Raw genomic sequence first — 26,037 nt, 5'->3', positions numbered from 1 at the left:
AACTATGCACCAAAAAGTGTGATATAAGATGACCCGGGCGTGAAATATAATATGCAATACATTGTGCGCAATGACAGATTTATTGGAGAGCGCGAGATAGCACAGGCACTAGCGCGTGTTATGCGATGTGCGCCTTGGAGTGTAATATGCACAGGGCAGTGTTGTGTAACCTAACTAATCTCTAAAGTTGTAATATAAAATATGTGCTGGGGAGTGTAACGTTGCATATGCACTGTGACAAAGATATGGATCCCAGATTGTAATATGTATGGCATAGCACTGTGCGTTATAACATAGGCATCGAGGAAGGCACGTTAGATGGGGCAATATAACCCGTGCGAAGACAAGTGTGGCATGACATATTCACGGGGTGGTGTTACAGTGCACATGGGCTAGAGAGTGTCATAGCATATGCACTAGCTGGTGGAATACAACACAGAGGTGTGTGTCACTCGGCAGGCAATGGTGGGTGTAACACAGCATTGGGCTCTGCCAGGAGCGCGCTGTGACTCTCAAGTGATGTTCGTCCCCTTTCCAGAGAGTAAAATAAAAAGTATTACACATCCGGCAGTGGATGTGTGTTTTATTAACCATGAGGGGGATTTCTTACATAGTTTTGGTCGGATTTTTGTCGAATCCCCTTTGAATGGCTTGGTGTGCATGTGTATTAAATGTGCCCTTCAATAGCTACCCATATTTGTATAAATAAACGACAAGGGTGTCTACCGGGATTAGGCACGGTAGGGCATCAGACATGTCAGAGCTTCACTAGTGGTGTAATTACATTCCACGTGGATTCATTGTATGCATAGTCGCCTTTTAATGAATATCACTCAAATCGTCATGGTGATAGGTACGTACGGTTTGTCCAGCATGTCCTAGGTGTGTCTATAAATATATATTTTTTAAAAATAATAAAAAACAGTGGTATTATTAAAATATAATTAGGAGACAGGCCCTGGGGGATGGGGTCATCAGGGCCAATAAATTAGAATAAGAAGGGGAACCACACAGCCCCCCTTCTTAAAAAATTAAAATAAATAAAAGACTGGCATCGTGCCGGAGGCCACGCCCCCTCCTTGCAGCACTCTGCAAACGCGCCCCCTGGCGAGTTGTAAGTTGGGGAATTAATTCCTCTTCAATACTGAGGGTCCCTGAGGGCCAACTAGCCCAAGAGGCATCTCCAGTATGCGCCAGGGAGCTGCGCTGCAGACAGGTGTTCTGAGGCCAAGCCCCTTTTTACACCTCTCTGCAACGCAGCTCTGTGGCACTTACTGGAGGTACCTAGTGGGCTAGTTGGACCCTAGGGACCCTCAGGATTCAAATGAACTTAATCTCCCAACTAAAAACGGACACAGGGCGTGTTTACACAGTGGTGAAGGGAGGGGACGGGGCCTGAGTTAACGTGTGCAAAAACGCCCAGTGGCCTGTTTTAAGAGGTAGTTTTAATCCCCCTGCCCTATTATATACTAGGGGCTTACAGAGGAGGTCATGCTAATCACAGGGGGACCCCAACGCATAATGTTCCCTAGTGTATGTAGGTGTTTTCACTGTCTTTTAACATAGCACTGGCTCTAGGACTGGTTAGTCAGACTCAGTTACCACCAGTATCCGTCTGAAAAAGTTGAGGGAACAGGATGATGTTGCAACAAGGATTCTTTCTGCTCTTCTTTTTGTTCTTTCTGCACGTTATCCTTCTTCCTGCACTTTTCTTCGTCTTAGAGGACTTCTGTTGCTTCTTTCTGCACTTCTTTTTTTTCTTTCTGTGCATTTTTTCTTCTTTCTTCACATGTCCTATCTCTGTAGGCATAGTTAGAAATTAGCATTTAAAAAACCTTTGAAATTCACAAAAAAACATAGGTTTCAGGCACGTTATAGTTAGGAATTAGCATTTAAAAAACCTCAGAAATTCACTGAAAAAACCATAGGTTTCAGGGGTGTTATAGTTAGCTGGACTTTTCACTTGTACAAAACCATTGAAATTCCCCCGTTCTAGTTAGTTCAGCTAACTATAACTCGCGCGCCCGCAATGCACTGCTGATGACGTCACATATTACATCACTCATGACATGGTCAGTGACATCACTCATGACATCACTGATGACATCTCAAATGACATCACTGATGACATCACTGATGACATCATCCTTGTGATAGAGTGGCAGACCTCCTCTCACCCTAATATAACCTTTGATACACACATTCAAAAATACTAAAATGTTCAAAACAATGGACACGCCAATACCAGTTACAACAACCTCTTCAGTAATTCTAAGATCCACATACACATCCACTCATTCACCAACAGTCCTATACAGTCACTCATACCTGTACTCACTCATCATATGTACTCATACACCTATACATCCTGTTACACAATGCCACTCATCCATAGAGTTACTCACACACATAGTCACTCATGCTAATAAAGAATCAAACATACATTTACTTGCATATACAGTTATACACACACCACCACACTTACTTCTACGGAAACTTACACATACTTAGTCTTTTAAACAATCACTTATAGAAACACATACTTATTCATACAGGAACTCTTTCAATCTCTCACTCTCACATATACTCACTTATATACACCAATAGTCACATATACTAGTTTAAAACATATGTAGTTACTCATAAAGACACTATTGAGACAGTCATTCCCTCACTAACACACCCATACACACACTCATCCACCCATACAGTCCTGCACACATGCTGTCTTCAACACATACAAACAGTGAGTCACTCATTCATGCACCTATGCACTACGTAATACCCCCCACCGAACCATGCAGACACTAAGACTGATACTCAAAAAAACAACTAATAACCTATATAGACACCCATGTAGCTACTCACCAACCCATGCAGCCACTTATACACAAAGTGAGAGACTGATACAGATATTTACATATTTAAACATTGCTCACTAAGCCATGTATTCACTATGATACACTTAATCAGTCAGTTACACAATCAATTTTTCAAAAACAAATCATCCATTTAGACACTTATATACCCATTTATTCTTCCATCGACCTTGAGATATACATATATAAAACATATTTAATTTTCAGAAAAACAGACATTCACTGGATGATGTCATCAGTAATGTCATCAGTGATGTCATTTGAGATGTCATCAGTGATGTCATGAGTGATGTCACTGACCATGTCATGAGTGATGTAATATGTGATGTCATCAGCAGTGCATTGCGGGCGCGCGAGTTATAGTTAGCAGAACTAACTATAACGGAGGAATTTCAATGGTTTTGTACAAGTGAAAAGTCCAGCTAACTATAACACCCCTGAAACCTATGGTTTTTTCAGTGAATATATATATATATATATATATATACTTTGCAAAGCCTTTGAAATTCACTCAAATTAACTAAAGGTTACAGGGACCTTATAATTAGGTGAAAATGTTGATAGAAACATACCGTTTTAAACAAACAAAACCACTGAAAATCATCAGTTATATCATGCCATGCACTGCTAATTACCACCTTATTACATCACTCATGGCATGTTCTATGACTTTTTTTTTTGTTTTTTTTTTTTAATTCTTTTTATTTGCATTTTTAAACAACAGAAAACAACGCAACCCACTGCTGAGTACACATAACATATTATGGACGATACAGCCGCTCATCAATCCACTGCCAGTAATACCATAGATACGCTCCCCCACAAAGTGTTCGAACAACATGCGCTTGACCCAGCCATCCACCCACCCCCTCCCGCCGTCCTGCCTCATGACCCATCTATGTAATCCAGCGTGCCCTAAATGCAATCCGACCCGCATCCGTCTCCCAGCAATATCAGGACATGTACATGGAAATTACAGTGCTTGAAGCGTGGTCTGCGCCAACCAGTGAGTAAAGGGCTCCCAGATATCCTTTGGCCTGGATCGCGTCGGCATCAGCTCCCAATATACCGCTAGCTGCGACTGGCAATATACTACGCTTCGAACCCAGTCCCTAATACTAGGCGCTGTAGCCACCCCCCAGTGCATCGCAATTTGGCGTTTGGCCAGTAGGATAAGCATCGCTGGCAACTTCCGGTGCTTGGGTTTGACCATATGCAATATACCTAGCAGTGTAGCCTGCGGGGTGCATGGGAGCTGCAGACCAGTGATTGTTCCCACTATGTTCATCACTTTGACCCAGAAAGCCGCCAGCGGGGGACAGTCCCACGCCATATGTATGAAGGTCGCCCCGCCCGCGTGACACCGCCAGCAAGCATCGGAATCTCTCAAGCCCATGCGGTGGAGCCGGTGTGGGGTACGATATACCATATGAATATATTTAAAATGTATCAGGCGAAGTCGGTAATTGGGGGATAGGACCTCCAGGAGTCTACAGCAGAGATCCCAGTGTTCATCAGAAATGTCAGCACCCAATTCCGCAGACCACAGCTCACGGGCCGCCGGGATCGCCACTGGATGGCTATATTGCATACGCTGGTACAATCTGGATATAAGCTTGCGTCCTGACTCCACCGCTAGCACGTTTTCCAGGGCTGGTAAATCTGGAGGAGGAGCTGGAAACGTAGGAAACAGTTTTTGACCTGTGTGGCGTAACTGGTAGTAAAGTAGTGTGTCCAACAGCGTCGGAGCTTCCTCGCCGCACATCTGTTCCAGCGTGATGAAGGAACCACCCGGGAATAAATCTCCCACTGTGCGAAGGCCGTGCGCCGCAGCCCGCTCGCCAGTGCGCATATTGTGCAGCGGGGACCACATCGGGTTATTGTGCAGCGGCATCGATCCGGCATGCAAGAGGTCCAGTCCAGCCCTGCGCCGCAGCCCATCCCAGGCCCATCGAAGTGCGTGCACCGGGTCTATGTCGGTGCATCTCCGCTTGTGCGGCGCATACAGGGCCACGGCGAGTGGCAACGGTGCCGCTCTATCCGTTTCTATCGCCACATGTGGCTGGAACGGCGTTGGGTGGACCCAGTGGTGTAAAAACTGTGCCTGCGCGCAGTAGGCATAGAGTGGGAAATCCGGCGCCGCCAGGCCTCCCTGCCGCTGCGGGAGAGTGAGGGTCTCCCACGCCACCCTCGGCTGCCTACCACCCCACGCCAGCTCCACCATCTGCGAGCGCAATTGGCGCAAAAAACTAGCAGTCAGGGGCAGCGGAATGTTCCCGAAGAGATATAAGAACTTCGGCAGGATGACCATCTTGGCCACTGCAATCCTGCCCGCCAGCGAAAGGGGCAAATGCTTCCAGCGGCCGACCCGCTCCTCGACCCAGCCCAGTGCCCGCCCATAATTCTCCGACCATATTTGCTGCATATCAGTGCTAATCCAGACCCCCAAGTATCGCACCGGTCCGTCCGCCCACTTCAGCGGGCAATTCGGGGAAAAGCGAGTCGTCCCGGCCGTCAAAGGTAGAATAACCGACTTCTCCCAATTTATGGTTACACCCGATAGCAAGCCATACTCTATCAATTCTCCGGTCATGGGCGAAAGGTTTTCCTGCGGGTCAGTTACATATAAAGTAATATCATCCGCGTATAGAGACACGGTCAGTGCCCTCGATGAAAAGCCAATGCCCCGGTTTGCGTGGTGCTGTCGGATACGAGCCGCCAAGGGTTCTGTGGCGATGGCAAATAGCAGGGGCGATAAGGGGCAGCCCTGTCTCGTACCCCTCCCGATGGCAAAGGGCGCAGAGACGAGCCCGTTCACCCGTACCCGGGCAGTGATGTTGGTATACAGCAAGCGAATGTAGCCAATGAACGCCTCACTCATACCCATTCGCTGCAGCAAGGGGAACAGGAATCCCCATTCCAGGGAGTCGAACGCTTTCGTTGCATCCAACAGCACCGCCACGGCCTTGACATGCGGGGCTAAGTAGTGTAGCACCCCAAATAAGGTTCGAAGATTGTGAGACGTAGAGCGGCCCGGCACAAAGCCCGACTGGTCAGGGCGTATCATAAGTGGCAGTACCGGTTGCAATCGCAATGCCAGCATTTTCGCGAAGATCTTTGCATCCGTATTAATTAAGGACAGCGGCCTATAGGAATCGCAGTGTTGCGCGTCTTTATCCGGTTTTAAGAGGGCGATAATGACTGCCTCCCTCATCGATTCCGGGAGCACACCCGCCTCAACGGCCTCAGCATATACTGCCAGTAGTTTGGGGGCCAGCAGTTCCGCATATTCCTTGTAGAATTGCGCCGGTAACCCATCCGGTCCCGGCGCTTTCCCGGCCGCCAATGCGCCTATCGCCTCTTTAACGTCGTCTATCTCGAAGGGGCCATCAAAGTACCCCTTTTGGTGTGCATTGAACCAAATAAGCTGGATCGTATCAAAGTATCTCGACAGCTCCGTCAGCGGCGGCGCACCCCGGGTACGGTACAAATCTTTATAAAAAGTCCGAAACGTATCTAGAATTGTTGGAGGAGTATACGCATGCCCACCCTCCGGTGTCGCCACTGAGGAGATGAAGGGGGATGGCCTCTGCGAGCGCAGCAGCAGAGCGAGCGTCCTGCCCGGCCGGTCCCCCTCGCCATATCTGCGGGCCACAGCCTGTTTAGTCAGAAACTTAAGCTCCCTATCTGCTTCAGCCTGGTATTCGGTGAGTTTGGTGCGTGTTTCCGCCAGAGTTGTCGCCGATAGGTCCGAACAGTACTGCACCTCCAGAGTATGAAGGCTGTCTTCCAGCCGCTTAAGCGTTCCCCTGATGGCCTTCAGCACTGTGGCCTGTCCCGCGATGCAGTGACCTCTTATCACCACCTTGAAAGCGTCCCACAGGGTGCCTTCCGATGCAACAGAGCCAGTGTTCTGTTCAAAATATTCCATCACGCGTTGGTATATGTCTTCCCGAAACACCGGATCGGTCAGGGCCTGTGCTGGTAAGCGCCACGCGAAGGGCATCACATATGGCTGTGGCACGCGTAGCAGCAGTTCCACTGACGAGTGGTCAGAAAGGGTGCGCGCCCTGTGCGCGACGTCCGAAACCCATGCGTGCACCTGTGGGGTTAAAAGCCAAAAATCTAACCTGGACCAAGCACCCCTGTGTGGGGTGAAGCAGGTGCCCTCCCGCATCTCGGGGTGCAGCACGCGCCACGAGTCCAATAGCTGATAGTCCGTCATTAGGCCACGGAGGAGGTCAGCCACATGCGGGTGATGTACGTGAGCCGCTCCCTCCCTGTCCAGTTCCTGCGAGATCACCGCGTTGAAGTCGCCTCCCCACATGCATGCACCCTCTCCCAGCGACTGTGTCTTGTGCCAGACATGTCGGAAGAAATCAGGGTCGTCCGAGTTTGGGCCATATATGTTAACTAGTGTCACCGGCATGTGAAAAAGCTTCCCCTGCAATATTATGTAGCGTCCCTCAGTGTCGGCATGCACCCGATATGTTTGCCAGGGTAGGCCTCGCCGTATTAAAATAGCACTCCCCGGGAGTAACTGGAGTAACCGAACGTGTGTATTTCGCCCCATCTAGCATGTCGAAGCCTCACCCCGGCTACTTGGGGCAAATGCGTTTCCTGAAGGAAACAGATGTCAACTTGGTGTCGTGTCAGATATGCAGGGGTCAGTCTGATCTTGCGATGGTCATTCAGACCACGAATATTCCATGTGAAACAACGCAGCGCGGTCAGGTATGTGTGCGGTGGTGGATCCTACGCAGCAATGAAGTCAGCAGTGGTAGCGCGCTCTGGGTCCACAGGGAGAGCTCTCGCTCTGGATTTCGTACCAATAATAAGAACATGGCAGCGGCCAGCGGCAGGGCCACATCATCCTGTAGTGGTATATTCAAATAGTGCAGTGTAAGAAAACCAAACAACATTAACCAAATCCCCTTACCACCCACTCCAACCCCCCAATCAGGTTGAGACACTTTTCCCCCCCTCCACCCAACCCAACAACAGCATTGCATCAGTGAAATTACGGGAATCATCCCTGTGAGGGCGTGGGTCACCGGCATACTCCCCTGTCCAAAAGGCGACAGGGTGGCCGAACATTACCGCTCATTGACATATACACTATCTGCCTGCGGCGGGGTAAGCCCAACACCGATCCCTTCACAAGTTCTCTGTCAGTGTTCAGGAATATTCCCCGAACCTCGTATCCCTGAGCCTCTCCGTTCCCCCCGGCAGCCACATCATGCTATAAGTTCAGAGTCCCCTTAATAGAACATCAAGTGATATACGGTATAACCAAGCTGTCCGGCGTCTCTATATGTTCCAGTTTCACGAGTACATAAAAATGTAGGCCTGGTTATTCAACGTCACTTAGCTGGTCGTGCGGTGGTGTCCCCTGCCCGGCACGTTTGTCTCTTAGCGTCCGCTCCGCCTGCCTCGCAAATTGAGTGCTTCCGTCGCCGCCGTGAAAACCATCGGTTTCCCCCCGTGGTGGACCCGCAACTTAGCAGGATATAACATCGCATATTTTGTCCCCACTTTCTGGAAGATCCGCTTAGCCGGTAAGAATTCACGCCTGGCGGCCTGCACAGCCTGGGTGAAGTCGGGGAATAGGGATATCGCCATATTTTGGAATGTAAGCTCACCTCGTTCACGTGCCAGCCGTAGGATCGTGTCTCTGTCTCGATAGTTTAGGACCCTGGCAATGATCGGGCGCGGCGGCGCCCCCGGCACCGGCCGCGGTCCCAATGTGCGATGCGCCCTCTCAACCAGAAACATGGCCGACAGGGCCTCACCAAACAGGTCGCGGAACATCCCTTCAACGAAGTGCTCCATATTGCCAATGTTCGTGGATTCCGCAATACCAATAATTCTCACGTTATTTCTGCGAGAGCGGGCTTCCAAATCTTCGTTGCGACCCTTTATCACCTCCAGGACCTTGTCCATGCGCAGCAGCTTCTCCCGGGTATCACCGTTACTTTCTTCGCAGTCGGCAACCCGCGCCTCTACCGCCGCCAGTCGCTCTTCATGTTGATCCACCTTGTGCGATATTCCGTCCAGTCGCCGGGCCATGGAGTCCAACTTTCCGTCAATCTCTTTTAGGCAGCCCTTCAGCTCCCGAAACATGCTCTTGACATCTTCGTCGTCCTGCGTCGGCGCCAGCTGCGTTTCAGGGACCACCGTCTGGGACGCTGGGACAGTTTCAATGTCCTGAGCCATGTGCTTCCCAAACTGGAGCTTCCTCTGCTTAGCGTCCGATTTCCCCATGGCGCAGCGAAGGGGTCACCACATCAGAGGCTCAGCGGGAGGGGGGGGAGGAAAAGGGGGGTCCGACAGAGTCTGCACAGGCCTCCGAGCCCGGACAAATTCACGGGCCTACCATGCCAAATCTGCTCTCACCCAAGGCCGCCTTGCCTCCTGCGCCACCAGCGGGAATCTCCAACGCACAGTCGGGCCCAGCAGGCCTGCAGCTCTCCCCAAGCGTGGGTCCGCGGCCGGGACAGGCCTTCCAAATGGGCACACAGCTAGTGACCAGCAGTTGGGGCGACCGTCCAGCAGGCACACACTCCGCAGTCTTTAGATCCCCGCAGTTATTATGCACCCGGCGTAGGCAGGAGGGAGGCGCACTTCACCACCCGGGGTGTCGTCGAGGGTAGCAGGATCGGCGCCGCACTCGCAGCCCCCAGGGCCGCCCAGTCGGCGCTCATGTAGATTGCAGGATGTGGGGAGATCGCCGCAGATTAGGGCCCCCCGGGCCGTCCGGGGCGCCAGGGACAGCAGGATTCGCCCCCCTCCGGCAGCCGCGGCCGTTCCACGTCGTGTTCCGGCCCGCGACACGGGACTTGCGTAGCTGGGATCTCCGGCCGGGAGTCAGGCGAGCCGCCGTCTGGGCATCAAGGGAACAATGCTCCGGATCGCCGCCACCGATTTCGGTCCGGATTGCTGGAACTGGTGCCTCTATGTCCGGGCACCCTCCGCCTCAGCTTTGTCGGTACAGGATGTCGGCATTAGACGGATGGGCTGACGGATTCGGCGTTTGGCCGGCAGAGCCCCGTTACACGGCGGCCATCTTGCAGCTCGGCTCGGCCACGCCCCCCCGCATGTTCTATGACTTCATTGATAACATCACTCCAACATCTGAAATTACATTGATGATGACACTGTACATGGCAGGGGGACAAGTTATAGTTACTTTAGGGCACAAGTTACAGTCACTTGAGATAACAGCATGTGTTTCAGATATAATTTATTGACTCCATCAAGAAATTAACTGATTGCCAAAAACATAATTTTAAAATGTTGTTGATCAGTATCATATTTGCTTGACAAATGAAACCGGAAAACAGGTTTGTTCTGCCTCTTGGTACTATAGGTAGAAAACCACTGGGGTGGTGCACATATTTATGAAACAAGTATTTTATGAATTTTAGTTTACACCTTTTTACAATTAATCTAATACATTTGCTTATCTGTTAATTGCTTGTCGTAATCAATGAAATAAATGTGCAACACTCCCAGAGTGCTGGTACCTGACTGAAACTATACTCATGCTACTTGTGGAGTTTTTTATGAGTCACTACAGTGCCCCCTCCACGGTTTGGTGCCTTGCAGCAAGTCAGATGCGAATGTTTCTTGTCATATTTTATGGATTATGTCTGTGAAGAATTCTGAAATATACAGACACTTCTGCAAGTATTGAATGTCTATGAAGGGAAACAGATCTAATGCATGTCTTGCTGGCTGCATCTGTGTTGGCCTGGTCTGATAGTTCTTTTTTATATTTGTTTTTCTCATTAGAGAGAGCTTTTTTGTACTTTGCTCATAATGACTATTGAGCTGGCTACTTTTAATTTTTCCCCCTTCATGGGTTGGTATAATTTGCTCAGTTAATGCTGCCAGCACAGGCTGTTGGCAGTGAAATAAGAGTGAAATGTATGTCACTAAACCATTTTATTCTGACACAAACATCCTTGCTCTATAGGTAATTTATAGGCCACACGGACTCAATACTTGTGGTGAAGGATACCAATAGGTGGTCAGACCAATCAACCAGAGTAATGCCATTTGAGAGTCAAAAGTTTGGAGATAAGAACTTAATTTAACCTGATATTTCAGGCATTTAGTGTTGGTGTATTACTGTGTCATAATGTCTTAGAAGTAAAAGGAATTTGGTTCTGATAGGGGTGAGCTGTCCCAATAAAAGAGCTTACAATTCTCTAGGAAGAGGCTATCAATGACAGATCATAATGGGTTCTTTTATTAGATTTGACACTTTCTTTCAGGGCCTGAGATAATAATTTTAGCTGCATTATTTATTATTAGTTAATATTTGTTATGCTTTATTGAGATCACTTGAATTGGAATGTGAGCGCAGCAAAGTTTCACCCTGGCCTACACACCAATTCGCTCTATTTAGGAGAAAAGAATATAGATTGTTGTGCAATTTCCAGCTTCTCTTTTGTATTTCTTTATTAAAGTATCTCTCTGATCAATACAATTCAGTGGAAAATGTAATTTAAGTTCTTTCTCTCCTCACTCTGAATCTTGACATGTATGTCTTTACATTTTAGAGTACATATTCCTAAAAATATCCTGATGATCCTTTTTTCAGAAATGATACTGGGGTGTTTGTCTCAGACATAGTCAAAGGAGGTATTGCAGACTCAGATGGAAGACTGATGCAGGGAGACCAGATATTATCAGTGAATGGAGAAGATGTTCGAAATGCAACTCAGGAGGCAGTTGCAGCTCTGTTGAAGGTAATACAAAACTAGCAAAAATATATTGTTTCTTATGGCCACCTCTCGTGTTGGGGGGCAGATAATCATATGAGAGTGGTCTCACAGCTCACTGTAAAATAGTGTCATGCACCTAGTGATAATGCCACCAATGGCGATGTATTATCAAATGCATATTGACTTCAAACATGCACAAGTGACTGTTAAAATAATTTAGATTGCAAGTACTGATCTGCATACACAAATCAGAATCAAAGCAATTTAACCTTTTGGATTATTGATATGGTCTTTCAATTAAGTGCAGTGTTCTCTAAAATTAATCAGAATATTGTGTAGGAAAGTGGGTTTCTGTTGCAGTAACCCCCCATTTTTTGCCAGACTACTGATGCACTTTCACTTGATGTGCCCTGGGTCCCTGCCAATCAGGTTCCCAGGGCCTGTGTTCTTTCCCCCAAACTAACCCAATTGACATCTCTGACCACAGGTCATCCCCTGGTAAATGGTACCCAAGGCACTGTGACCAGGGAAGACCTCTAAGGGCTGCAGCACTTATTGTGCCACCCTTAGAGTCCCTGTACCTCCACACACTCACACTGCCTTTGCAGGCTGCGTGTCTTGGTGCAGAACAAAGTGAATAGTCAACATGGAACACACCTCTGTGTGCCATGCCTACAACCCACTGTCCTGGCATAGATCAGTCACCCCTCTAGCTGGGTGCACTATACCAGTGATGAGGGTACAGGTGCATGAGCCCTGTACCCCTACAGTGTCTAAGTCCATTCTTAGACATTGTAAGTGCAGTGCTGCCATTAAGAGTGTATGGTACTGGGAATTTGTCATTACGAACTCCACAGCACCATAATGGCCACATTGAAAACTGAGAAGTTTGGTATCTAGCTTCTCAGCACATTAAACCCACACTGATGCCAGTGTGGGATTTAATGAAAAATACACACAGAGTGCATCTTAGAGATGCCCACTGAAAACGAACCTACCACTAGTGTCCAGGCTGAGTGGTTGCTTTCAGCTGCCACCACCAGACATGTTTCTGGACCCCTGGGTCGAGAGCCTGCTGCTCTCTGGGGCCGGAAACAATGCACACCCTGGGACGAGGTGCCAAGCCTCCTCCCCAGGATGGGCAGGGTTCATGAAGGGGAAGCTTCAAAGGCTTGCCGCTTTGTGAGCTTCCCCAGGCCACTTACTGCTTTCAGCAACTGGTCCCCACTGGTTCTGACCCCCACTTTGGGCGGGAGAACCAGGGGGAAAAACAAGTGAGGAAGAGAGGTGTGTCCACCTCTGCCAACTCCACCCCTCAGGTGGGGGAGGCGAGGTGAAGCACAACTCTCAATCCACGCCGTCTTGAAGATGTGGGGACTCAGCCAACCAGGGACAGCCTCATGCCCCCCTCCCACTGGAAGGTGGCATAATAGGGGTTGTACCCACCCCAAGGAAGGGACCCATTGGTTCCTGCCTTTTACCTACCTGTAACACCCCTAAAGCTAGTATTTAGGGGCACCCCTGAACCTTGTTTCTCAGACAAGAAGAAACTACAAGAAGAAGAAGAAGGACTCAACAGCCGTGCAGCAGCTAACACGAGGAAGACGCACTCTGACTTGGCCCCAGCCCTAGCGGCCTGTCTACCCCTCGAACATGCTCCTGCGAAATCCCAGTGTGTCCTGCAGCCAGCAACCTCGAAAACCCCAAAGGACCTGCCTGCCTTCAACTACAAAGACGTTGTCTGCCGTGAACAGCGGATTTGTTAATCTGCAACCTGTGGCTCTGGCCGGACACCGCGGATCCTCCCCACTCTGCACCTGCCGTCCACGGCCCGAGCTCGAATGGGCAAACACCACGAGGAAGTCACCCCAGCGATCCTGACCCGAGATCCTGTGACCCCTGATCTGCCTCAAGCCTCCAGCTGATGCCTGCTGCCTAAATCCAGAAGGTCCCCCCAACCGCGACCCGGAGCTGGAAAGAAGATTCGACCCCAAAAGGCACCCTTGCACCCGACGCCCCACGGCCTTGTGCGCCCAAACCAACAGTGCCTAACCAACCCCTAATTTCCTAACTTACCTCTCGAAGTGGTGGTCGCACCCAGAAGACCAATGTCCCGAGCCTGCAGTGCCTTTGCAAACTAGAGGTTTACCATTGAAACCAACAGGGCGACTGACGTCAAAACAGCACCTTGCACCCGGCTGCCCTAGTGCCGCTGAGGGTGTAACAAGAGTGCATTCTTGACCCTGGGTGAACCCTTTTTTTTAAATTTTATTTTGTATTTTGTATTTTTTATTTTTATTGAGAGTTCATAGACTTCATCAACATACAATAATCTCATATATAAATACATATTTCGAAATATTGAAAAAGAGAATGAAAACTGATCCTAGTAGCTCCAACATGGGCCAGACAACCGTGGTACACCACACTGCTGGAACTCTCGGTAGTACCACACCAAAAGCTGCACCTCTCACCATGCCTCCTAACCCAGAACCATGGAGAGATCAGACACCCGGACCCAGCTCAGCTCAACCTTGCGATCTGGCTCCTGAGGTCCTAGAATTCGGATACCTTAACCTTCCCCCTGATTGCATAAATATTATCAGGGAAGCTAGACACCCTACTACTAGGGCATGCTATGGTGCAAAGTGGAAAAGATTTGTTGTTTACTGCCACAACAACACAATCAACCCTTTAAATGTGTCCATACTGCCCATCATATGTTACTTGCTCCATCTACAAAGGTGTAACCTAGCATATACATCCATTCGGTTACACCTCGCAGCAATTGCTGCTTACTTACAGAACAGGCAGCACCTATCACTTTTCAGGGTGCCTGCCATCAAGGCCTTTATGGAAGGCCTCAAAAGAGTAATTTCACCCAGAGTACCACCCTCACCTGTCTGGAACTTGAATATAGTTCTCACAAGGTTAATGGGACCCCCTTTCGAACCATTACATAAATGTGAGCTGCAATTTCTCACAAGGAAAACAGCTTTTCTAGTGGCCATCACTTCCCTCAGAAGGGTTAGTGAAATACAAGCACTCACTATACAGGAACCTTTTCTCCAAATGCATCAGAACAAGGTTGTACTCCGCACCAACCCAAAATTTCTACCCAAAGTCATTTCTCCATTCCATCTAAACCAGTCGGTAGAATTACCAGTCTTTTTCTCACAACCTCAAACCGTTGCGGAAAGGGCTTTACACACACTGGATGTTAAAAGGGCCTTACTTTACTACATCCAAAGGACACAACCTTTCGGAAAAACCAAACAGCTATTTGTCTCTTTCTCTCCACCACATAAAGGCAACCCTATTTCCAAATCAGGGATAGCTAGGTGGATTGTAAAATGCATACAGATTTGCTACCACAAAGCAAAACGAACGCTATCTGTTCCCCCTAAAGCCCACTCTACAAGGAAGATAGGGGCTTCTATGGCTTTTCTAGGAAACATACCACTAGATGACATCTGCAAAGCAGCGACATGGTCAACACCGCACACTTTCACAAAACATTACTGTGTAGATGTGCAAACCAAGCAACAAGCTAGTGTGGGCCAGGCTGTACTAAAAACACTGTTCCAAACAACTGCAACGGATACAGGTGGTCGCCGCTAGGGTTGGGTACTGCTATATAATCTATGCACAGTGTATAATCTGCAGCTCATATGCCTCGAACGGAATATGCTACTTACCAGTATGCATCTGTTCTTGGCATGTAGAGCTGCAGATCTATACACGCCCACCCGCCTCCCCGGCTACCTGTATCCGTTCCAGTTTATCTTATTTAGATACAACACACATGGGTTTCTTTACTGTTACTACTACGCTCCATCTTTCCCTGCTGGCGAAAAACAATCTGAGGATGGAGCCGAAGCCCATGCGCAATACGAACCAAGGGAGGAGTCACCGACCTCGTGACTTCCAAAGACTTTCCAAGAGGAAAAACAAACTGCAAACATCCGGGCCCAACACCAGATGCCGATCTATGCACAGTTTATAATCTGCAGCTCATATGCCTCGAACAAATGCATACTGGTAAGTAGCATATTCCATTTCAGAAAATACTCAGTAGTGCAATCACAATATTCCTACAATACAGGAAAGTAACCTAATAATTTAAAGTGCAAAGTGCAAAAGATCAACTTATTCTAAAGTGCAGAGTGCTATATCCGGACAGATACTTACATATATATTCTCTCCTTTTATATCCGCTACAAGGTGTTATCCTATATCTCAAACACACTCCAATATATACTCATATTTTCTTACAGCTCCTGAACTTATTGCGTATTTGTTTTCCAATTCTTGTATTCTGGACAATTTTGCCCTCCATGTATTAAAAGTGGGTACCTTCTCTGTTCTCCACAATTGCAAAATTAGAGATCTTGCTATTGAAACTGCAACAAACAAGCCTTCCTCATGTGCAGAAGTAGCAGGAGAGCAGCCCAAAACCACTGTCGATTTATCAAGTAAGATGCGGGGATCAATTATAAATTTAAGATATTTCTCAATCTCCTCCCAGAAACTCTGGATTTTTGGGCACTCCCAGATGATATGCGTCCACGTTCCTTTCTCTGCGCAGCGAAAACCTTTATCTTCTATTTGTGGGTAAATATTATGAAGAAAAGAGGGTGTTCTATATATCAGCCATTTCGCATAATATTGCATGTGTTTGAAGTTTGCCCCTCTGAATATAACTGCATTAAGTTTATTAAGCCTATTCCAGGTTGATTTAAGAATCTGCATATCTTCCCTTTTCTTCCATCTATCCCTAACTTTTTCATATAGTGAAAGAGATTGATTGTCATCAAAGATCTTAATCCAGTTACTAATTTTCCGTTGCGAGGGGGAATTGAGGGGAATTGAGGGATTCACTGATAATAGTTTTATAACGCAGGCTTTCCATATCTAGTTTTTCCAATATGGATTTCAATCTAATAAATGACCATTTCAAAATTGTGTTTGAATGTTGGAGCCCCGTTTCAATATCTGCCCAGATTTTCCAAGAGTTCCCCTTGATAAAATCCTGGGTTTGAACATACCCGTTTTCTTCCCACAACCTTAGTATATTATTCTCTAAGAGACCTGTTTCCCCCGTATATATATTTGAAAGCCTTGGTTTAATATTAATTCTTAAAATATCGTATGTAACAGCTGAGTTTTTTGTTTAAGTAGCCATCGTAGGGTCTATTATATTGCACTCCCTTAGGATCTTTTTCATAAAAAGTTATCTACCTCTTGCGGATCTAAGAAGAAAAATCTAAAACTGTGATGTGCAAATGTCGCATAATAGTAATTTCTAATATTCGGAAGAGATAGTCCTCCATCAGCGACAGGATAGTTTAAAGTGCTGAGGGCTAATCTTGGTACCTTACATGCTGTCTATTTCTTTAAAAAAAAGTGGTCTGTATTACACAAGGACTGCACTAAAAAGTAAATTAAAAAGCGGAAGAATAGACATTCTAATTAACGCAACTCGTCCTATTATTGACAATGGGAGCTGATTCCATCGTTTTAACTGAGACTGTACCTTTTTTGACAATGGAATATAATTTAGGGAAAAAAGATCTACTCTCTCAGTTACATAGATCCCTAAATACCTCTTCGTACGGGTGTTGTATGTCTGTCTAAATTCTATTAAGAAAGTTCACATTGCAATTGCATAGTATAATTTCTGTTTTAGACTTATTAATTTTATAACCCCCTATCCTTTCAAAATCTGCAAAGATTTTCATAACTTCCGTCTAGGTATTTATCTTTGGGTTCAGGAAAAGAACAATGTCACCAGCATATAATTTTATGTTCATCATTCCTTGAACCGGAACCGTATGGGCTCTTTTTTCCCTGATTGCAATTGCTAATGGTTCTACGAATAAAGCGAATTAAATCGGGGAAAGGGGACAGCTTTGTCTGGTGCCTCTATTTATTTGGCATGTCCCTATATTAACAGAATTGATTAAAATGTGGGCCTGTGAATTTATATAGAGTTGTTTCAATAAAAAAATAATCGCATTTGGGAAGCCGAAATTTTCTAAAATTGTAAAAAGACAATTCCAAGAAACAAGATCAAATGCTTTTTCGGCATCTAAAAACCAAATCTGCGCCTCAACCTTATTGATATTAAAAAAATCAAGTGCCTCTAATAAAAAAATTGTATTATTATAAAGCTGTCTCCCTGCTACAAAACCACACTGATCTGTCCCAATAAGGGATCCCACCATCTTATTTAGCCTATTGGCAAGAAGTTTAGTAAACATTTTGTAATCAGTATTTAAAAGACTTGTTGGTCTATAAGAGTTCACATTTTCACTATCTTTATCTTTTTTTAAAATACTGACCACTACTGCCGTACGAAAAGATCCTCTCTAGTAGCTTTGCAATTGGAAAAGAGCTGATAACCGCATCTAATTCTTCCTTCGTAAATTCGGCTAGCAGCAGCTCTTTAAAATTATTTTCCAAAGTTGGAATTGGCAATTCCCGCAGGAATTCATTAATTATTTCTGAAGGGTCCTGATGAGATGTCTGATAGATGTCTTTATAATGTTTAAGAAACACCTCGCCTATTAGTGGCGTGGTTTTTACGCGAGTTTTAGTTACTTTGTCCTGAATATATTCGATTCTATTTCTGACTTGCTTTTCCTTTGCTTGCCAAGCTAGCAGTCTTCCCGTGTACTCGCTATCTTCATAGCTTGTCTGAAGATATAATCTACTTGCCCTATCCCCTAAGTCATAATAAAATTCCCTCATTCTTGTTTTTGCATTCAGTATTTCTTGCCTATTATTCGAAGTTCTATTTCTAAAGTATTCTTGATTTGCATAGGCTAGACTATTTTCTATTGCCATTCTTTCCTCCTTCCTAGCTTTTTGTTTTGGTATCTCTTTTGAGGTGATTATGCCTCTCAGTGTAGCCTTAAAAGCATCCCATATTATGTTAATTGGGGCAGAATCTTTGTTTATAGTGAAAAAGGAGCCGATCTCCTTCCCTAAATCTGCACACCATTGCTCATCTGCTAAATTAAGTTTATTGAAATACCACCTTCTTGATGCTTGTTCATCTTTCTTCCCTAAAAGGGTTTCCATCTTAATGAGAACATGATCTGAGAAGGCATTCGCTATATGCTCATATTTACTGACTTCCAGATTATGGGAGGTTAGAAAAAAATCGAGCCTTGATGACGAGTCATACTTTGCTGAATAGCAAGAGTACTCACGTTTAGTCGGGTTGTTGAGCCGCCAGTAATCTAAAATATCTAAATCTATCTTACAACTCAACAATGCAGTACATACTTGTGGTTTGTTTTGCCTTCGATCTTTTTTTGTAGAATCAACCACAGGGTTTTGCAAGTAATTAAAGTCCCCTCCCCATATAATCTGACCAGGTATACCTGTCAGTGCTTGTTTTAACTGCAAAATGGGGAGCGGGTCATCCACAACTGGTGCATAGATTGTAGCAAGTATTACGCTTGTGTGGTTTATTTTCCCATGTAAGAATGTCCATCTGCCCCTCATATCTGAATGAGATGCTTCAACATGAAATTGGACATGCTTGCCTATATAAACGCTCACACCCCTCTGAGCTATCCCTGACACAGCCGAGCAATAAAAACCCGCCCAGTTTTTAAACATCTTACTAGCATCTGCTAAAGCTCGGAAATGTGTCTCTTGTAAAAAGATCACATCTGGGTGGTGACTTTTTAACCAACTTTCTATTGCACCAGTTTTACACCTATTATTTAAACCATTGACATTCAAAGATAAAATTGAGAGTTCATTCCTATTCATAATACAATTGAGAAGAAAATATAACCTGTTTTATCCAAGCGCCCCAGGGAGTCTCATCTAAAGTGCGATATGTACTATATGTGCAAAAATGCATTTCTAAGTGCAGTTTATGAAAATGTGCAAAGTGCATAAATAAGTAACCACTTAAGTTGTTAGATCTATTCTCCCAATAGAACGATAGCGAGCTAGGTTATATGCTGAAATACAGGTCATTAAATTGTGCAAATTGTGCAGGTCTACCATACCTAATATAACAATTGTGCAAATATTACAATAAAGTGTAAATCACGCATCTAGACCAGCATACTACAGTACAGTTTGTATCAATTGTGCAAAAAGCTATTTAAGGTGCTAACCAGGTAGCTATTAGACCACTTAGAGCGATATACTACAGTACAGGTTGTATCAATTATGAAAGGTAAACATTTCTAAGTGCATTTCTAAGTGCAGTTTGTGCAAATGTGCAAAATGCATAACTAGATAACCACTTGAATTGTTGAATCTCTTCTCCCAAAGAACCATAGCGGACCTGGGGCCATATGTATGAACACATTTTCCCATAGACACAGAATGGGTAAAACCCTTTGATACATATGGCCCTAGGTTCTGTACTGAAATAAAGGCCATTGAATTGCGCAGATTTACCATACCTAATATAACAATTGTGCAAATCATACAATAGAGTGCAAATCACACATCTAGACCAGCATCTTACAGTACAGTTTGTATCATTTGTGCAAAAAGCTATTTAAAGTGCAAATTAGGTAGCTATTAGACCACTCAGAGCAATATACTACAGTACAAATTGTATCAATTATGAAAGGTGAAAACTAAAATGCATTAAAGTGCAATATCCAATGTGCAATATATGCAATATGTGCAATATGACAACTATACAAGAGAGCATCTTCCCCTAGCAACATTATGTTTCCTTTTCCTTAACTTATTCGAAAAAAGAAAAATATTTCCGTCTATGAACTCTCTTTTTCTGGCTGCTTCACCCACACCACCACCCCCCATCCCACCCTTCCCACAAGAAGAGAAACCCTGACCTGTCCCACTGTCCTTTCCTCTTCCTCCCTCTTCCTATTGGATGCCATCTTATTGCATCCTGTTGCGTCCCCTGATTTACCTCACGTCCACCCCTCAAAGAAAAAATATCACAACTCAGTCTTATAGCCTACAACTACATAGTCTCTTTTCCTTATGCAGCTATGAGAGCATCCAAAAGGCTTTGAGCCTCAAGTATCTCTGTGAAGATAACAATTTTTCCTTTGGCTATAACTTTCAATTTGGAATGTTGCTCAATCATCGCCTGTGCTCCTTTAGCTTTAAGAGTCTATCATTTTGACAAAATCCTTGCGTCTATGGGCAGAGGCTGCTGACATGTCAGAAAAGATTTAATTTTTTTTAATGTCGTTGGTATTGAATGATCTCCTTGATATTGCCACATTTAGGATTTGCTCTTTAATTCTATAATCAGAAAAGTTTATTAGGATGGTTTGAGGGTATTTAGGATTCGCGGGTTTATGTGCAGGTACCCTATGAGTTCTCGTAATTGTAAGGTCTCCTTGTAATTCAGGTATTACCTTTTTCAACAGAGATTCAGTCCATTTCACCATTTCCGCAACTTCCAAACCCTCCGCTATCCCCACAAGGCGCAGATTGGATCTCCTGTTGTAATTCTCTAAATCTTGTAGCTTCGATTCCATCTGGCTCTTGCTCTTATTCAACACCTGGAGATCTTTTTGCATAATAACAATGTTATCTTCCAGGGCTGAGACACGAACCTCCACCTCAGTGACCCTTCTGGGTAAACTACCTAGACTTTCCTCCATCTTTGTTAACCTATTATGCAGCTGTGATATTTCGAATGCTTGCGAAGTCTTCAAGTCTTGTAGTTCCTGCAAAATAGTTGTAAGTATTTCTTGTATTGAGGCGTCTTGCTCTGATCTTCTACCCAGGGTTTCGTTGACTCTTGAGGCGAGGAGTGTCTCCTTTTCTTTTTCCTTTTCCTTTTCTGACTCTGATTCTAGTTCTAATTCAGACATAGAGTTCAACTCGTCTGAGAGTATCTCTTTACCAACTTCCTTTTGCGATCTCTTTTGTGATGTCGGTAGAAGTTTTTCAGCTACTTTAATCAACGGCTGGCTAGTCAAAGGTGATTTCCCATGAATGGCTGTACTCACTTCTACAGGTTCTAGCCCTAAGTGCAATCTCAGTATGGGCTGTGGGTTTATGACTGGCGCTGGGGGGGCATGTGCATGGGCAGGAATAAATAGTGTTTTCTGTCCCTGCATATCCTGTAGGCATATTTCACCTTCCGCCTTTTGCTCCTCCCGATTCGGCTGCGGTGTACTAGTAGGTTTTCCCCGTGTCGCGGGGGCCTGCCGAAGAGAGGATACTGTTTAGAGTTTGCCAAGCTGTCGTTCTCTCTGCTAAGTACATCCTCTACTCCACCCCCTGCCAACATACTTAAATCAGCTGAGAGTTCAGATAGAGTCTCCTCTTCCTCATCCTCCTCCTCCGGAGTTTTATCAAAGTTATTCTGTCCAGGCAATTTATTTTTCTCAGCCAATGCCAGCTCTTTAGCTTTTAAATCCATTCTTTGCTGGGCATTTCTTCTTCCTCTCCTAGCACCTTTGGACGCTAAGACTGGTGTTGGCGGTGATTGACCAGATTTTAAAAAGTTCTTTCCTGCCTTAGCCTTAGATTATTTATTTTGCAATTTTGCCGCTGCTTTTAAGACTACCGACATCTTCTTTTATTTTCCTTAATCCACAACAAAAGAGCACAGAGCACACAGAGCGTAGGGTACTACTAAGAAGATACCCCTTAGTAAACCTTAGAAGCCTCCATGTGTGGTTAACGATACGCAGACCTATAACCAATAAACAGCTTCAGACAGCTTCGTGCAACTTTACTCCATGTGCGTTCTAGAAGAGTTTTGAGAGGGTTGAAGGAGCAGTAAGGAGTATTAAAAGAACCCCCTCGAGTGATGCAGGCAATTTAATATCCCCCACTATCCCTCTGCTCAAAGTCCAACTTAAAAAAAAAGAAAAAGGTTCAGCAGTACAACAGTTCAGCAGTTCAACAGTTCCTGCGGGGGAGGGGGGCAGATTTAGCACTAATTACTCCCTACAAGCCTCCTCTCATTTGCCACGCCTGTAATGATGGTTTTTACCTCGCCAGCGCCAGCAACATGCTCCCTCTATCCTCCACTTCCGCAGCACAGAACACCCTAATAATCCAAAGGGTTACCGCACTCCTCCCGTTTTCGCTGGTCCCGCTATCAGCGCCCCAGCGATAGCAGCGGTGAATACTGAAGCGGCTCCAAAAGTGGCCCCAAAACCACCAAAGGTCCGCTAAATCAATATGCTGCGGGAAGGTGAGACAGCGTGGAGCGGGTAAGCGAGCAGGCAGTTGAAAGGCTAAAACAGGCGACGGCAACGGTTCTTGCAGTTCCTGTGATCAGACACGGAGACGGCGACCATCAAACGAAACGGCAACCTTCCGTGGGCGGAGCATCGGCACACCAGGGGATGTTACGGCAACGTGCGTGGGTCACGTTCGCCGCATCTCACCCTGGGGGAACCCTTGTTCTAACCCCAGAAGCTCAACTCCAAAGACGGATTACTTACCTGGTAACCGTTAACTTCATTTCTCTCTATAGGAACCTATTGACTGTTTTTGCTCTGAAAAAGTTTCTAAGTGTGGAGTTGATTTGTACGGAAACCTGAAAAATAACAATTGTGCAAAACTGACTTTACTTACCTTTTCTTTGAGAAATGTCCCAGTGTGATATCAAGGCATATCACACGAAGTAGAAAAAGTAATCTAGAAAGTAATCTCAAAAGTAACGTAATAGTAATTTACCTGTAACTCTTATTGCAAAATCGATACAAAGTATATGTACAGCATTCCACAGTATTGCATTACCAGTAATTCAAACTGTAACCATTTCAAAGTACATTTACAACTGCATTCCAAACTGTATATTTACTGAAAAGTATTTATCAACTTACCTGTGCCAGGCTTGCTTGGTTTTAGGAAATAAAATAACTAAAAGAATATTTTTATACAAAAACAATTGGTCTGAAGTTCAGTCTTTGAGTGTGTTAATTCATTTGCTGACTGAGTGTGTACAACAAATGCTTACCACTGTCCTCTGATACTGCCTTACTGCGCGACCACACTACCACAAATAGAGAGTGAGGTGCTATCTAACTTTACCTCTGCCTACCTCTAGGGATCCACTGGACTCTGTGCACACTATACCTCACTTTGGTATAGTATATACAGAGCCAGCTTCCTACACATTGCATTCACCCTGTTCTAGTCTTTGATTCATAATGCATTTGTGGATGCTTTTTAAATATCTACTGATTGACTTATACAGGGGACCTTTCCATTGATGTTTAATTAGCTCTAAAGATCACATATTTTTAACTTAAATTACAGGTAGGGTTGGATGTGCATTAATAGGTATCCTGTGTAAAATGAATCCTAGAATTTCCAATAAATCATCACAGATTTTCTTCTTAATACCTGAAAGAAATGGTCTGACATTTATAATTCTGATTGGCAAGTGAAATAGCTATATGTGCATCCATATAAAAGTTTTGTCCTCATATTAATTCATATTTTTGCAGTGTCACCTATTTAACATTTGCTTGCTTTGTATTGTTCCGTCATCTATATTGTTTCCATAGTACAAGCATCCACTCCCCACAACCGCCATTGATGATTGTAAGGGCTCCCATCAATCATAGACCCCGCACCAAACCACTCACTCGACAACATCCTAAACTCGGATGGACGCAACACCCATAAAATCAACTACCCACCTAATCTAACAAAAAAAGCTACTAAAGTCCCCAAACACAGACTTCTCAAACACCACCCAGAAACTCTTATATGTGACCAATATTTCTGCACATCTAAAGGGGTCATAACTAATGATCTCATATTCTACACACACAAAAGAGCCCAACGGAGAAAAACCCTCTACTTGATGCTCGCTATACCTACATCTAGGAAAACAGCGCACAGCCTAAGGCTTTCAGTAGCCCCCTTAACTGCACTCAATGCAAAATTAACCATCTCCATCTTCAACAATGAAATCATTCTCATTCAGGCTTCTGACCACAACCTAGACCTCTGCAACGAATTCTTCCCCTCCATCAAATAGGAGGCAACTAAAAATAAGACAGCCCCCTTGCCTGACCACTCCAAATCTTCCCTTGACCAGCCCCAGTCCTTATCGGCCTACAGCGTAGCCACCACAGACTGCCCTTCCACCTCTCCTCTTCCCTCCACCACACCGACCAGACCACACCATGCCATTGTAGCCACTACTCCAGACAATTCAGAGACATCCACCCATGCTACCCCTATCAACACATGCACTCCTCACATTTCCAATACGAGCTTAGTGAGACACAGGGACAATAACATATCCACAACTTCAGCCTCTCAAGAAAAGCTTGAATCTATACCCAAATCCAAACCCAAACCTCCATCCATTCTTACCTCCTCACCTCTTAGCTGGCACATCAACGAGACTCTTGGAAAACACACGCCCCAGTTCACCATACCCCAAACCTAATCATCCGGTAACTATACCATGATTGAGTCTAGACTGGGGGATATTACGCAGGTATGACAACAACTAAATTCTGACGTGCAGAAGCTAACAAGCATCATTACTAAACTAGCCCACAACATGAGGCCATCAGATAAACTTGACAGTAATAGTCAGATCCCTCTTGACAAATGCCTACACCATGTAGCCCATCCATTAAAATTATCAACTCCCAAACATACCAGCGCACTAGTTGGCGAGCCGCTCCCTTACACAACGCACCCTCAAGACCGGCCAGGACCAAAACCTCCCTTTCTGACAATGACATCCAGGACATTCTACATACATACAAGAATGCATACCTCGACCTGTCACATAGCCTCAACACCATCTCAACAATTATTTCAAATCCACACAGAGAACAGACACAAAACCCCAGAGAGATAAACAAATCCAACCACAAAGCAGTACCCATCACAGAGAAAACCACATTGAGCACCAAACCCCACCTGAAATGCATACTCCTAAATTTCAGATCGGCCTGGAAACACGCAGCCGACATTGCCGACCTTATCCTTGCCCATGACCTTGACCTACTCTTTCTAACGGAAACCTGGTTAAAGAATGATTCTGCACCACTCCTTGACATCCTAATCCCCCCTGGCTATGACATCGTAAGAGACAATAGACTGGAAAGATCGGGTGGTGGCATAGCCTGCATACATCGCATCAACCTAGTGGTAACTCAATCACAATCTATCGACCTTGACACATGCGAATACCTAGGCATAAACATCGCGAGCAACAACAGTCCCCTATGTAAACTAAACTTGGTCTACCACCCTCCGGGCAACAATCTTGCATTCACCGAACAAATCATGGAAATCATCTCCTCCAACATGGGGCAACACTGCCCCCAAATCTTCCTCTGGGACTTCAATCTCCAATGGAACGATCATAACGACCCCACAGTTAACAGCCTAAAAACCTTCCTAACTGACCTCAAACTTGTCCAAATCTATGATAGCTCAACGCACATACTGGGTGCAACACT

The 26,037-nt window shown here is 45.3% G+C and overlaps 1 protein-coding gene across 1 annotated transcript in view; it reads left to right on the top strand.

Annotated features, from left to right (window-relative positions):
- MPDZ (multiple PDZ domain crumbs cell polarity complex component) overlaps positions 1-26,037 on the top strand; it is a 798,673-nt gene that overhangs the window by 652,097 nt on the left and 120,539 nt on the right. The window contains exon 42 of the mRNA XM_085633687.1: positions 11,488-11,635. Within this exon, the coding sequence (XP_085489813.1) occupies positions 11,488-11,635 (148 nt within the window). The remainder of the gene's footprint in view (positions 1-11,487; positions 11,636-26,037) is intronic.

The sequence above is a fragment of the Triturus cristatus genome, chromosome 2_1 (genome assembly GCF_964204655.1).
Source record: "Triturus cristatus chromosome 2_1, aTriCri1.1, whole genome shotgun sequence".
Classification (NCBI taxonomy): Eukaryota; Metazoa; Chordata; class Amphibia; order Caudata; family Salamandridae; genus Triturus; species Triturus cristatus.
Note: the sequence above shows the minus strand (reverse complement) of the source record. Positions and strands in the feature narration are given on the sequence as shown.